Source organism: Armigeres subalbatus, chromosome 3, assembly GCF_024139115.2.
Source record: "Armigeres subalbatus isolate Guangzhou_Male chromosome 3, GZ_Asu_2, whole genome shotgun sequence".
Classification (NCBI taxonomy): Eukaryota; Metazoa; Arthropoda; class Insecta; order Diptera; family Culicidae; genus Armigeres; species Armigeres subalbatus.
This window is the reverse complement of record NC_085141.1, coordinates 52071670-52086677: the sequence shown is the minus strand read 5'-3', so window position 1 is coordinate 52086677 and position 15008 is coordinate 52071670. Positions and strand designations below refer to the sequence as shown.

Genomic DNA, 15008 nt, shown 5'->3' with positions numbered 1-15008 from the left:
CCCAACTCCCAGGACCAATTTCAGCCAAATTTGGTGCACACATTTTCTATTCTAAGGAGAAGATAACAAAGAAGGTGGAGGGTCATTTTGGAAAAGGGAAAGTTATGGGGGAAGGGGTTGTCTTTAAAAAATGAGCAATTCAGTGTAACTCCCAGGATAAATTCCAACCAGATTTGGTACACTTATTCTCTATTTTTGGAAGAAGGGCCAAACAAATATATAAAAATATATTGATACAAAGGTACAATTCTATGAGTGGTAGATCTACCTCTGTGGGTTCCGTGCTACAGCATTGGACATTTTAATTGTATAATTTACTTTTCAGTCCCTAGCAAAGCTGGATACATATAGCTATTAGCTATCTATATATCTCGGATACTTATTCAACGTATGTGACGTATGTGATTTTGAAAACAAAAATTTAAACATTGATTTCTGCAATCTGATAGAACTTCCACGCAAACGATCGCCACATACATGTAGGGGGAGGTTTCGGCTACATGTTCGTTGTGTTGGTTTGCGTGGGAGTGTCATCATATTTGACAAATCGACGTATGCATCTTTGTTTACAAAATCACATACGTCGTTTTGAATAAGTTGCCGAGATATATAAAACTCAATGTTTGTATGTTTGTGTGTGTGCTCCAGCCTAACTTCTGAACCCATTATTGTATTGTTTAGTTATCGATCAATTCAACCATTTATCGAAATCATGGTTTGCCCAACGTAAAAAGCAATGATTAATGTGTTTCCTTCTGGATGGTGAATGTGATCCCTTCTTTAAAAATAGACGTTTGCTCGGAATAAGGCATCGGTGGATGTTTGTCCTTCTTTAGAAATAGACGTTTGCCCGGAATATGGCGATTATGGATTCGCTCCCTTTTCCAAAATCAGTCAATGTTTTCAAATGAAATCTGCCTTCTTTTGATCAAATGATGAAGTATCGATAAGATAACGCAATTATCCTGTTGACCAATTGGTTTATTCATTTTCCGATTGTGAAAAAAAAAACTGCGAATCAAACTGGCAATTCCGAGCAAGGCCGGGTACATAAAGCTAGTTTACTCAATAAAAGTTTATTACTATTATTGTCTTTATTTACGAGGTTTTCGGCCCTAGACCGGTTCACCTCGAGTTAAAAAAAAAGAAAAAAAAGTTAATAAATATAAATGAACAACAGTTTGCCCTTCGCCTTGTACTGTTTCAATGCAGTATGGTCCTAAGTATTCTTACTCCTTAGAACCCCGTTACACACCCCACAGCTTGAGTCCTGAAGGGTAGGGGGAGATTATGCAGGCACGTTCTCATGCACACAATGCAAAGAGGCGGAGGCAACGTCAGCATGGCTATAAAGGCGACAAGGTTGAAGTTGTTTCTTGGTCGCTGTAGTAAAAGCAACGGATTATGGATGAAGCATGGTCTTGGAATAGACGAGTGGTTGAGTGGGAGAGTAAGAGTGAGTAAGAGTTAATAGGTTAATGAGAGTAAGTTAAATTAAGTGAATGAGTAATAGAGAACCCGAGTAGCACACTTATCATATATCAGTCACTGTGACTCATATGCGACCGAATCCAGTCTCATTGGAGTTGCTGCAATCAAATCGATCTGAACTGTGCTACTAGGGAATGAATAAGTGAGTAAACGGGTTTAGAGTCATTTGGCCGAATGCCATTTGGCCGAAAGGGTAATTTGGCCGAACGCCATTTGGCCGAATGCCGTTTGGCCGAATTGTTGAAGTACGTTTCCTTATGAAGTGAGAAGTGAGTAGTGCGAAGCAAGAAATGTTTGTGGTGGGAAGCAAGAAGTGAGAAGTGACAAATGAGAAATGAGTAGCTTGAAGATATTGGTAAAAATGTATTGGTAAAAAAGAGATGTGATAGGTAAGAAGTGATAAGTGAGATAGCAAGTAGCAATCATTTTGAATCTCTGAATAAAAAGAAAAAACGGAAGAAGAAAGGAAAGGAATAAGGAAAAAGTAAGAAGGAAAAAGGAAGAAGAAAAAATTAAGAAGGAAGAAGGAAGGGAAGAAGGAAGTAGAAAGAAGAAAGTAGGAAGAAGGAAGAAGGACGAAGGAAGAAGGAAGAAGCAAGAAGGAAGAAGGAAAACGGAAGAAGGAAAAAGGAAGAAGGAAGAAGGGAGAAGAAAGAAGGAAGAAGGAAGAAAGAAGAAAAAAGAAGGAAGAAGGAAGAAGCGAGTAAAAAGATAGAGGAAGAAAAAAAGAAGCAAGAAGAAAGAATTAAGAAGAAAATCGGAGGAAGGAAGAAGGAAGAAAGGAGGATAAAGGACCACTCCTAAACTGAGATAACCTTCCAGGTAACCAGGAAGAAGGAAGTAGGAAGAAGGAAGAAGGACGAAGGAAGAAAGGAGGATAAAGGACCACTCCTAAACTGAGATAACCTTCCAGGTAACCAGGAAGAAGGAAGAAGGACGAAGGAAGAAAGAAGAAGGAAAAAGTAAGAAGCCAAACGGAAGAAGGAAAAAGGAAGAAGGAAGAAGAAAGAAGAAGGAAGAAGGAAGAAGAAATAAGAAAGAAAGAAGAAGGAAGAAGGAAGCAGGAAGAAGCAGCAGTAAGGTAGATGGAAGAAGAAAGAAGGAAGAAGAGAAAAAGACAGCACACATGTTCCACATACTGCAGCTCCTATGTGACCAGATTTAGTCACAAGGAAGTTACTGCAACCATTTTAGTCTGATATGTGTTGCTTGGTAAGATAGAGGAAGGAAAAAAAGAAGCAAGAAGAAAGTATGAAGAAGGAAGTTGGAGGAAGGAAGAAGGAAGAAAGGAGCACGAAGGACCACCCCTAAACTGAAGTAAATGAATCAGAATGAAAAGGAAAAAGAAGGGAAAGGAAGAAAAAAGGAAAGGAAGAAGGAAGTAGGAAGAAGCAAAACGGAGGAAGGAAGAAGGAAAAAGGAAGAAGGAGGAAGGAAGAAGGAGGAAAGAAGAAGGAAGAAGGCAGAAAGAAGAAGGAAGAAAGAAGAAAACAGAAAGAAAAAGGAAGATGAGAGGAAACCCTTCCGATTTTTTTACCATTTCATTTACTTATTAGGCTAATTAAAAACTCTACGAAGCCGAAAGCATTAGAAATAATACTAAAAATTATTCCGAAGAAGTTTCAAAAGTATCTTGTATGCGGGATGTCTCTTTGGTGGAGATCGCTCGCCCGATCCCACAGTTATAAAGTGTTCCCGTCGTTGAGTTGTCGACTGCGCTAGTTTCTTTTCCTCTTCATCCTCTTTAATCTTTCTGTGGAGGTCTGTGTAGCCCATGATTCCCTTCTTCACAAACCAGATCCGATCCGTTTTGTTTTTGAAGAACATTGTTTCCGCTAACTTCTCGCGTTCTACCATCGAATCCGGTATCTCGAATGTTTCCATTCGCAGGAGGAAGCAGCAATAGGAAACAAGGAAAAAGGAAGATAGAAGAAGGAAGTAGAAAGAAGAAAGAAGGAAGATGGAAGAAATAAGAAGGAAGAAAGAAGAAGAAAGAAGAAAGAAGAAAAAAGGAAGAAGGAAGAAGGGAGACACAAGATAGAGGAAGGAAAAAAGGAAAAAGGGAGAAAGAAGAAGAAAGAAGGAAGAAGGGAGACACAAGATAGAGGAAGGAAAAAAAATAAGAAGAAAGAAGAAGGAAAAAAGAAGCTAGAAGAAAGAAGAAAGATGAAGAAGGAAGTAGAAGAAAGGAAGAAAGAAGGATGAAGGATGAAGGACCACTCCTAAACTGAGGTATTTTTTTACCTATTCGGCCAAACGGCATTCGGCCAAATGGCGTTCGGCCAAATGGCCTGACACCGAGTAAAGTGAAAGAGTGAGTAAATATGAGTGCGTGAATGAGCAAGAGTGAGTGAGTTAGTATGAGTGAGTTAATGAACAAGAGTGAGCAAGTGAGTAAAAGTAAGCGAGTGAGTAAGCGAAAAGGAGCGAGTAACAATGAGTACATGAGTAAAATAGAGTGAGTAAGAGTGAGTGAATGAGTAAGATAGAATGAGCAATTAAAAGTGAGTGAGTGAGTGGTATGAATGAGCGAATGAGCAAGATTGAGTGAGTGAATAAGAGCGGGCGTGTCACTAAGAGGGAGTGAGAGTAAGTGAGTTAGTAAGAGTGAGAAGGTAGTAACACGGAGTGCATGAGTTAAAGTGAGTGAGTGAGTAAGTGAGTATGTAAGAGTGAGTGAGTGACTAAGAGTGGGTGAGTGAGCGAGTAAGAGTGAATGAGTGAGCGAGTAAGAGTGAGTGAGTAAGAGTGAGCGAGCAAGAGAGAGGGTGAGCGGTTGAGAATAAATGAATGAGTGAAAATTGATAAGTGAGTGAGAGTAATAGTGAGTGAGTAATAATTAGTTATGTAAAGAAAGTGAGTGAGTAAGGGTGTGTGTGTAATGCGTTCTATTGAATGAAGGCTCTTACACTCATTTTCATTAGTACTTTTCCAGATTATGATGGGGTAAAATGTCAGTTTTAGTCAGTTAATTAGACGAAAAATCAAAACTGTTGGTTAAACAGAATCTTTAATGCATTTCTCTAAGTAACTCTATTTTCTATTTTTCTGCAAATATTGTCATGTTGCGATTCATCGATATCTGTTGATGTTAAACATAATAATGGAATACTACAGATTCGCAATGTTTTCGGGGTAATGGATTTCGGGGAAGTGTCCCATTCGGGATTGTGAATTTCGGGGTACTGTCCCATTCGGAGTAGTGGACTTCAAGGTAATGCCATTAGGGGCAGTTGGTTACACAACATCTCTCCTTTGATGTAAAAGCGACCATAATTCTAAAGAATTGCACATATTCTACTTAAGTTCTGAAATCGATGATTTCACAATTGTTATGCCAAACGGCCGCTATGCTAAACCACTTATGCCAAGCGGCATTATGCCAAACGACCCCCACTGGTTATTTCATTTGTTAGGTCACATCGGCAACAGGACGAAGAAGATGAGTGGGTGTGCTTCATATCTGAGGTCGCCTCCGGATCGATCGGTAGACAAGTGGTGCCACCATGTTGCAGGACCACCCTATTGCAACAAACATCAAAATAAGCCTTAAATAATAAGCGTAGGCTTTGCTGAAGACACTTTGTTCCTAAAATATCATCCTTAAGGAGAATTTTTTTCCTCCTAATTTTCCGGCGTGGCCCATCGTGCAATGTGGTAGGAGAAAGCAGTTCATAAACTTCATAAACATAAAACTAATAGCTGAGTGCAGATATTTTAGTCTAATATTTTAACTCGGCTCTACACACTTAAATATAGGGGAAGACGCCCCAAAACGTCCCCCCCCCCCTGGGGCAAAACGACTTTCAGGTATTCACTCATATTTACCATGTTTGAGATAGCCGTAATAAAACTAGACGTGAAATTATGAAGGTTAGGCGAAAAAAGTGTCAAAATAATAGATAGGAATGTAGGAAAAAATGAAATTTTCCACATTTTGATGAAACATCTAACATTTCGGCGAGGCAAAACGCCCTAGTGAAACTATCCTACAATGTACTCGCGTCTCCACGCACTGTCCATACCAGAATGCTGATGTGCCGACGCATGGTACGTTGTTTCCTAAGAGCTGCCTGGTAAAAGGCATTTTGCCTCATGAGTTTTCCGGCGACGAAATATCACCACTTTTTTGAAATGTGAATATTATCAATATGATTGAGATTTTTTCTGATTTTAATATGGCGTCAGCTAGCTATATTGTTTAACTGTTGCGTAAGGTAGAAACACCCATGAAAATCGTTATAGCTAAGGCATAAAAGCAGTCTTTGCTTAGCTAGGGCATATTGCCCCTCCTTCCCCTATGAATATTACAGTTTATGTAATTGAATAAAATGACACAAAAGCACATGACATGAACATGACAAAACAAAAGACGATAACTAGTCTATATTATGATACAGATTTAGTTACATTTGAGTCACTTTTTATGCGGATTGATTTTATCAGTTTTCTGGTATTTTTTGTGATTTTTTTTCTGTGATAGGGTAAGGGAGATATTTTGGACCACCAGTTCGACGGCTCATATTTTGAACCACTGAGTGCAAATTCCTCTTGGTGGTCCAAAATAAGAGCCCCCGTAAGGGTGGTCCAAAATACATCCTTTACCCTATCAACTCAAAGTTTTAATAAATCCAAAGACCAGAAATAACCGAAAACAACCCGCATGAAAACCGACCCGAACACTAACATTATTGAAACAGGAACGACTTCGTTTACACTTTGAGTTAATTGGTAAAATTATTTTGATTGTTTATTGAAGTGGGGCGTCTTGGTAATTTATTTGAATCAACGGTTTTTTCAAAACCATCCAGGGTCCCAAACAATTGTGGAGAATTTGGGCCCGATTGGTTCCTTCCTCGCTTTCCGCATCGCGTTTGAAGTTTGTTTGGAATTTAGTACGGGAAAACGTATATTTTTGCATTTTTACTTCTAGAGGCTTCAGTTCATCGTAAACCAAGTGACACATTGTGTTAAAGTATGACTCGTAGAATGCTGAAAATCTTTGCTCCACTCTATTGTTTATGTTTTCCCAAGAGAATGTGAATATCGCGGGATAGGAGGAACGTGCTCCCTAAGATAATATTTTAATAGAATTCTTATCCTTACATCTTATTCTTACAACGTGTGCTTATTTAATGGTTCGAAATAGATCCATTAAGTATCAATAAAGTTCTGAATGAACATACTACAAGCTTATTTTTATCCCTGAACCCTTTTTTGGGCCAATTTTTGAAAAAAAAAACATGAAAATAAAGTGTCAATCAATGGGTTTCACTGCACATTTCAATCATCATAGCTCCAACACCATCATCACCTTTCTTCGCGAAGCCTATAAAAATGAATCATAAACTAATGACTCTCTGAGATCAATCACAAACTGTAAACGCGTAAATAATTGTGAATGTCATCATTTATGTTAGTTTTCTTTTGTATCTGTCAGTCGCCTTATGTTTCACACATCTAATGCGGAAACTTTGTAACTTTCCTCAGCACATAATCTCAACAGCGCTCTCTTTCTTTTTCCCCTATGAAGTAAATAGTAAAAGCAGAATATTACAATCGTGAAAAGCTATCATCTGTGTGCTCTTATACCAAAAGCAACAGACACGATTTCGAACTTAAGAAAAAAAATGTTAATCATACTACCAGCTTACATAATTTGTTTATCACCTTCTTACACATTATCACACTATGAATCATCTGTTTTAAATATAACAAACGTCAAAAATAAAATATAATCTAGTATAACCTCACCTGAAACCGCAATGAAATAAAAGGTTATCGAGACTAATCGAAAGAAATCAATCAAATTCTACTGCTAGTACTTCTTATTCAACTAATGCAACCCCCACCACCATCACTACCAGCACACTGCCATTGACGACGGTAGCTCTTAGGTAGGATCAACGCATGAAAAATCCATTTTCCAACTGCATGGTCCGCCGCATGGTGCACGGGAATGAATGCATGCAGTGCACACGCAACCGCATGGTCCAGCATGATAGCGGCATAGCATGATTCCGCGCATGAGTCCGAAACCTGCACTGGGAAACGGCATGATGGGTATCCTCCCCCCCTTCTGTAGAGGTACTTTGCATGGGAATGACCCTCCGTTGCATGGAATGCACTTTAGCACGCCGCATGAATCGCATGATCCGCATGACAATGCCTGCCGCCACACTCTGCATGTTGAACTCGTGATGCATGATGAATGCCATTATTTTCCATTTTATTTTTCCGTTTTTTTTCTCTTCCAGTTCGAACGTTGTAGCTGCTTGCGCTTTTGCTGTCCTGCATGTTGGCGAATGTTTGCATGACACAACATGTGATCACCTGTGCATGCCGCTTTCTCCTTCCCTGTTTTTTTCCATTTCACAATCTAGTACTGCATGAACAGAATGTGATTTTATTTATTCCAATCCAATCGTTAATGGGACAGCCGGCTAATGCGACAGCAGGTTGCCAGTTAGCGAGCGGTTTGCTCCTTCATTAATTCCGTTCCGTTTGAACACCCTTTCTGTCTAACATTTTTTCCCATATCGGTTACCCCTTAAATTTTGTTTCAATATTTATCATTCTCCTTTTTCTCGTTGGAATGTTTCCAACGAATGGAAAAGTTGTTACGTTTGATTACTTTTTTCCTCACGCGACCCATTTGTTTCAAAAAGTCTTATCCCTACTCCAAATGTCAAATGCAAAACTTTACTCCCATTCTTCTTTCAATCCCACCGGAAAAAAATACATCCTCGAGGCACAACTTAAGCTCGTAAATTTAGGAAATCTAACATCTAGAATATATGAGACAAGCTTTTCCGAAAATATAGGGACCCGTTAGGAATCTACGACCTTGTCCATGTACAAACAGTCCCCATTTCCATTCTAGTACTACAAAAAATAAACTTTTTTCCGTTTCCCACGAAATCAATCGATCAAAGCAGATTGAAAATAAAACTCCCCATATCGAAAACAGATAGATAGCTTTCTCCCCTAAAGCCCAATAATCCTCTGAACCTTCCCTCACTACGGACACTCAAAATACACACGTAGGAAAATACATAGAGACATCCCCACTAACAAAAAAAATCAAGACTGAACCCCCTTCCCCTTAGCCACCCTCACTCAGAAAGGACCTCCTCGCCCACCCGCCCAGCTTTGGTTAGGAGTTTAGCTAGAATGTAAAACTAAATTCCACACCAAACCGCCCAAAACGAAAAATCAATCAAAATTTTGCTAATATTTAATTTTCTCCTGCCGCCGCTCCCGTCAACGGGCTGTTCCGGAACACGCACCCTACGCTGCCTGGTGATGACGATAATATGGCAACGATGACTGCACTGTTGAACCCAACAGGAGTACAGCGTTCAGCTGACATTCCGAGAGCAGTGGCTGGACGAGCGGCTCAAGTTCAACGACATTGGAGGTGAGTAAAGGAATTTGGGGCAATATGATTGAGTTTTGATTTTATTTTTCGCAGTTTGGAACAGTTTTCCCTCCAACCAAACGGGACATGAGAAACTTGGGTATCAGTAAATTGATGTTAATCAACATGGACACTAATCCTAATCAATCCTTCTAATTACCTACGCTTTGATTTCTATATTCGATTAATATGAGAAACTTTTATTGATTAATTTATTTAATCTTCTTCTTTTTCTTTTATGGCTCTACATTCCTACTGGAACTTGGTCTGATTTTCAACTTGTGTTCTATAAGCATTTCCACAGTTATTAATTAAAAGCTTTTCTATGCCAGCTACTGCATAAGTATGTATCTTGTGTGGCAAGTACAATATGGATATACTATGCCCAGGGATTCGAGTATGTTTGCCACCCGAAAACATGCTAGACCAGACAAAGATTCGAACTCGTTATCTCCGGATTGACATTCTTGCGTCTTCGTAGGTCTAACTGAAAACCCAATTCATTTAATATGCTTATTTAAAAAGAACGCTGTTCAAAAACTGTCTTGGCTCTCAACTTTAATTTTCAATGCCGATTCAAAAATGTATACTATAGGAATTAAGGAATTCAATACTGTTTTATTACAATTTCGAGTATATTCGCCTAGGGGGACTGTATCAGTTTTGGCCATGTTTCTAATTTGGCTAGTTTCTCGCATAACTCCAGAAATAAAGCAATTTTTGAGAGTTTTGTTTGCTCTAACAAGAAATATATCCCTCATTCTTCTTCACTGTTGAAACTGGTTGATATTTTCTGGAAAATTGGCATTTTTAGGGTTGGCCAAAACAGGCACTAAGGTGGCCAAAACCAGTACACTTACCCTAAATAAAAATAAAATCATTAGAAATTACAGAAACTACTCATTACAGTGCCTTGAGGTAGTCAACTCGGCCCATTCCTTTTTTTGCTGTACATCAGCGGTTCTCAACCTTTTTCTTAAGAGATACCCCTATGGAATTTTTAATTCATTGAGGTACCCCTGATTTTTAAAAACTAACGGGATATGTGGCTCTCCATTATTCACATAGTTCTTTCCAAACATATGTTTAAAATTTTCGTTTTTTTATGAAACTTTCCAATTCAAATTATGTTTATATATCGAGATCTGACCATAGGCTTCCGAGCCTATTAAGGGGAAGCTTCCTGAAAGGAGGCCTCCGAGCCTCTTGAAAGGAGGCCTCCGAGCCTCTTGAAAGGAGGCTTCCGAGCCTCTAGAAAGAAGGCTTCCGAGCCTCTTGAAAGGAGGCTTCCGAGCCTCTTGAAAGGAGGCTTCCGAGCCTCTTGAAAGGAGGCTTCCGAGCCTCTTGAAAGGAGGCTTCCGAGCCTCTTGAAAGGAGGCTTCCGAGCCTCTTGAAAGGAGGCTTCCGAGCCTCTTGAAAGGAGGCTTCTGAGCCTCTTGAAAGGAGGCCTGAGCCTCTTGAAAGGAGGCTTGAGCCTCTTGAAAGGAGGCTTGAGCCTCTTGAAAGGAGGCTTCTGAGCCTCTTGAAAGGAGGCTTCCGAGCCTCTTGAAAGGAGGCCTGAGCCTCTTGAAAGGAGGCTTCTGAGCCTCTTGAAAGGAGGCTTCTGAGCCTCTTGAAAGGAGGCTCTGAGCCTCTTGAAAGGAGGCTTCGAGCCTCTTGAAAGGAGGCTCTGAGCCTCTTGAAAGGAGGCTTCTGAGCCTCTTGAAAGGAGGCTTCTGAGCCTCTTGAAAGGAGACTTGAGCCTCTTGAAAGGAGGCTTCTGAGCCTCTTGAAAGGAGGCTTCTGAGCCTCTTGAAAGGAGGCTCTGAGCCTCTTGAGAGGAGGCTTCCGAGCCTCTTGAAAGGAGGCTTCCGAGCCTCTTGAAAGGAGGCTTCCGAGCCTCTTGAAAGGAGGCTTCCGAGCCTCTTGAAAGGAGGCTTCCGAGCCTCTTGAAAGGAGGCTTCCGAGCCTCTTGAAAGGAGGCTTCCGAGCCTCTTGAAAGAGGCCTCTGAGCCTTTGGATGGGACTTTCGGGCTTCTAGAAAGAAGGCTTCCGTCCCTTTTGAAAGGAGGCTTCCGAGCCTTTTGAAAGGTGGTCAAGCCTAGTCAAAGGAGGGTTCCGAGTATTTTAAAAAGGGCTTCCGAGCCTCTTGAAAGAAGGCTTCTGAGACTCTTGAAAGGAGGCTTCTGAGCCCTTTGAAACGAGTTTGCCGAGCCTCTTTAATGGTAGTCTACGAGCTTCTTAAAAGACATTTTGAAAAAAGGCTTTCGAACCTCTCGAAAGGCCTTTTGAAATGAGATTTTCGAGTTGTTTGTAAGGAGGCTTACGAGCCACTTTGAAGGGGTCTTTAAAGCTTCTTGCAACGGAGCTCCTTAACCCTTATGTTACTGATCATTTGAGGGTACTGAGGGTACTGATCATTTAGTATCGGAACGGACTTTCCGGAATATGTTTCCGTGGGCCCTATAATAACAAAAAAATCATTTAGAAGAAACTCTGGTAATATTGGTATTAAAACTGTGGTAATTGTTTCGGAAAAATGTTTTCTCTGTAGTTGATACCATAGGATGGTATTTCCAGGAGCAGTTCCTTGAAGATGTTTTTCAAATGATGATATGATGAAATATGATGTTTCGGAAGAGTTTCCAAGGGTACTTCCCGAAAAAATCCTGTAGGGTTTTCTGGGCGTATTATTGGAAAAATTCTTTAGAAGTTTTCGTGAAAATTGTCGGGGAGAATCTTGGAGGAATTTGTAGAAGAGTTCTTGAAAAAGTTTTCGGAAGAATTCCAAAACAAATTTCCGGAAGAATTTGTTTATGAACGACTTTCGGAAGAATCCTTGGAGGAATCTTGTGGTAGGAATTTTCTAATTAATTTCTTGAAAAATTACTAGAGGATTGCGCATAAGATTTTCTAGATCTAGATTCCGCAATTTCAAGAAGAAGTTCTTCATGAATTCGAGGACAATTTAGTGGAATTCCATATGAGTTTCTGAAGGAATTCAAAAGAAATATCTAGAGAGTCCTCGTGGTGATTTTTGTAGTGTTTGTGAAGTAATTCATAGAGTGTTCTTAAAGGAGATTTTGAAGGAACTCTAGATAGAATTTAGAGAGAAAATCTATGTAAAATTATTTAAGAAGTTACAGGACTAATCAGGGATTTTCTGAGCAAGCTTTCTGAAGCATTTGTGAAGGAATTCCTGGAGGAACTTCCGGAGGAATTCCTGGAGGAACTTCCGAAGGAATTCCTGGAGGAACTTCCAGAGGAATTCCTGGAGGAACTTCCAGAGGAATTCCTGAAGGAGCTTCCGGAGGAATTCCTGGAGGAGCTTCCAGAGGGATTCCTGGAGGAGCTTCCGGAGGAATTCCTGGAGGAACTTCCGGAGGAATTCCTGGAGGAACTTCCGGAGGAATTCCTGGAGGAACTTCCGGAGGAATTCCTGGAGGAACTTCCGGAGGAATTCCTGGAGGAACTTCCGGAGGAATTCCTGGAGGAACTTCCGGAGGAATTCCTGGAGGAACTTCCGAGGAATTCCTGGAGGAACTTCCGGAGGAATTCCTGGAGGAACTTCCGGAGGAATTCCTGGAGGAACTTCGGAGGAATTCCTGGAGGAACTTCCGGAGGAATTCCTGGAGGAACTTCCGGAGGAATTCCTGGAGGAACTTCCGGAGGAATTCCTGGAGGAACTTCCGGAGGAATTCCAGGAGGAATTCCTGGAGGAACTTCCGGAGGAATTTCTGGAGGAACTTCCGGAGGAATTTCTGGAGGAACTTCCGGAGGAATTCCTGGAGGAACTTCCGGAGGAATTCCTGGAGGAACTTCCGGAGGAATTCCTGGAGGAACTTCCGGAGGAATTCCTGGAGGAACTTCCGGAGGAATTCCTGGAGGAACTTCCGGAGGAATTCCTGGAGGAACTTCCGGAGGAATTCCTGGAGGAACTTCCGGAGGAATTCCTGGAGGAACTTCCGGAGGAATTCCTGGAGGAACTTCCGAGGAATTCCTGGAGGAACTTCCGGAGGAATTCCTGGAGGAACTTCCGGAGGAATTCCTGAGGAACTTCCGGAGGAATTCCTGGAGGAACTTCCGGAGGAATTCCTGGAGGAACTTCCGGAGGAATTCCTGGAGGAACTTCCGGAGGAATTCCTGGAGGAACTTCCGGAGGAATTCCTGGAGGAACTTCCGGAGGAATTCCTGGAGGAACTTCCGGAGGAATTCCTGGAGGAACTTCCGGAGGAATTCCTGGAGGAACTTCCGGAGGAATTCCTGGAGGAACTTCCGGAGGAATTCCTGGTGGAACTTCCGGAGGAATCCCTGCTGGAATATCCGGAGGAATTCCTAGTGGAACTTCCGGCGGAATTCCTGGTAGAACTTCCGGCGGAATTCCTGGTGGAACTTCCGGCGGGATTCCTGGTGGAACTTCCGGCGGAACTCCTGGAGGAACTTCCGGAGGAATTCCTGGAGGAACTTCCGGAGGAATTCCTGGAGGAACTTCCAGAGGAATTCCTGGAGGAACTTCCGGAGGAATTCCTGGAGGAACTTCCTGAGGAATTCCTGGAGGAACTTCCGGAGGAATTCCTGGAGGAACTTCCGGAGGAATTCCTGGAGGAACTTCCGGAGGAATTCCTGGAGGAACTTCCGGAGGAATTCCTGGAGGAACTTCCGGAGGAATTCCTGGAGGAACTTCCGGAGGAATTCCTGGAGGAACTTCCGGAGGAATTCCTGGAGGAACTTCCGGAGGAATTCCTGGAGGAACTTCCGGAGGAATTCCTGGAGGAACTTCCGGAGGAATTCCTGGAGGAACTTTCGGAGGAATTCCTGGAGGAACTTCCGGAGGAACTTCCGGAGGAATTCCTGGAGGACTTCTAGTAGTCGGAATACGCTCTCAAAATAGTGTTAGCTACATTCTCAGTATTTTTGTAAAGACTGTGAAATTTGTTCAGATTTTGAAACAAATGTAATTTAAATGGTTGACTACTCAAATAAGTTTATTTTCAATACGTTGCAATTAAATTGCCATAATATCATTCCATAAATGAATATGTTCAAGATACAGTGATAACCCGATTTTTAACATGGTCGAATATTGTCTGCCCCTGATTTCGTCTACGCTTGATTTTATGACAGATTTGATATGATTTCCTCACGATCCAATTTTGTCACATTTTTTGTACAGTATTTTATACTCAGAAATAATACTAAAAACAACTAACGACTTGGCGAGCGTGGGGCGTATCCGAGGATGGAGAGATGCGGCCTCGAACCGTGCATTGTGGCGTCAAATTGTTGATTCAGTGTTATCTGTTTAGATGTTAACTAAATAAATAAATAATAATAACTAACGATTTTTATCGTCTGTTGCTTATTATGAATTATTTCAAGAATCCAATTTCAATCCAATCCATTTCAAGGAAGTCCAAAAAAGAAAAAGAATTATTCCAAATGTTTTGGAAGTCTGTATGACAGTCAAAACCATTAATTGCTTTATATTTGTGCTGTTTTGACCTCTCCCAGTCAACATTTTGGTACCTATATCTATTGATATAGGTTATTATATAAGAACCAACTTAATCGTATATAATGCACAGATTTGCTATATACGTACCAAAGTGGAGGCGATATAGGTACATACGAGTAGTATTATACGATTTTTTCCGACATCATAAGAACAGTATTACGATTATACATAAAAATGTGAAAAATAAAAAAAATCTTACCAATACCGAACATGCGATCTTTGGATTTGCAGGCGGAAACTCTACCACTACTGCACCATACTGCACATCTTGAAGTAATTCGGATTTTTGTCCAACATAAGCTACACAATTTATATCTTTACAACTGCTTGAAACTTCTACAAGCCATTTGGACTGAATTGGTTTCGATTGTATTACGATTCACATAGACATTCATTTGCACTGATATAGGATAGTGCAAGGAATATAAGTCATTACGAGTTTTTATTCACACAATTACGATTGATTTTCACTACGGTAAAAATGATCGTATACGATGCATTCAATACAACATCCTTCAACAATAATCTGACAGAGTTCGATATGCAATGCGATTCAGATTTTTGATGGACGTAAATGCGACTTTATTTGCTGTCTGTTATACG

The 15008-nt window shown here is 40.8% G+C and overlaps 1 protein-coding gene and 1 long non-coding RNA gene across 11 annotated transcripts in view; both read left to right on the top strand.

Annotated features, from left to right (window-relative positions):
* The window catches only part of LOC134224557 (glutamate-gated chloride channel), a 288157-nt gene that overhangs the window by 217124 nt on the left and 56025 nt on the right, over positions 1-15008 (top strand). For all 10 annotated transcript variants that reach the window (XM_062703954.1, XM_062703955.1, XM_062703947.1 and 7 more), the window contains exon 6: positions 8842-8911. In XM_062703954.1, coding sequence (XP_062559938.1) covers positions 8842-8911 — 70 coding nt within the window. The remainder of the gene's footprint in view (positions 1-8841; positions 8912-15008) is intronic.
* Positions 1165-4009, top strand: LOC134227243 (uncharacterized). Its single transcript, XR_009983637.1, has 2 exons — positions 1165-2313; positions 2405-4009. It is a non-coding gene; the product is annotated as an uncharacterized LOC134227243 (long non-coding RNA).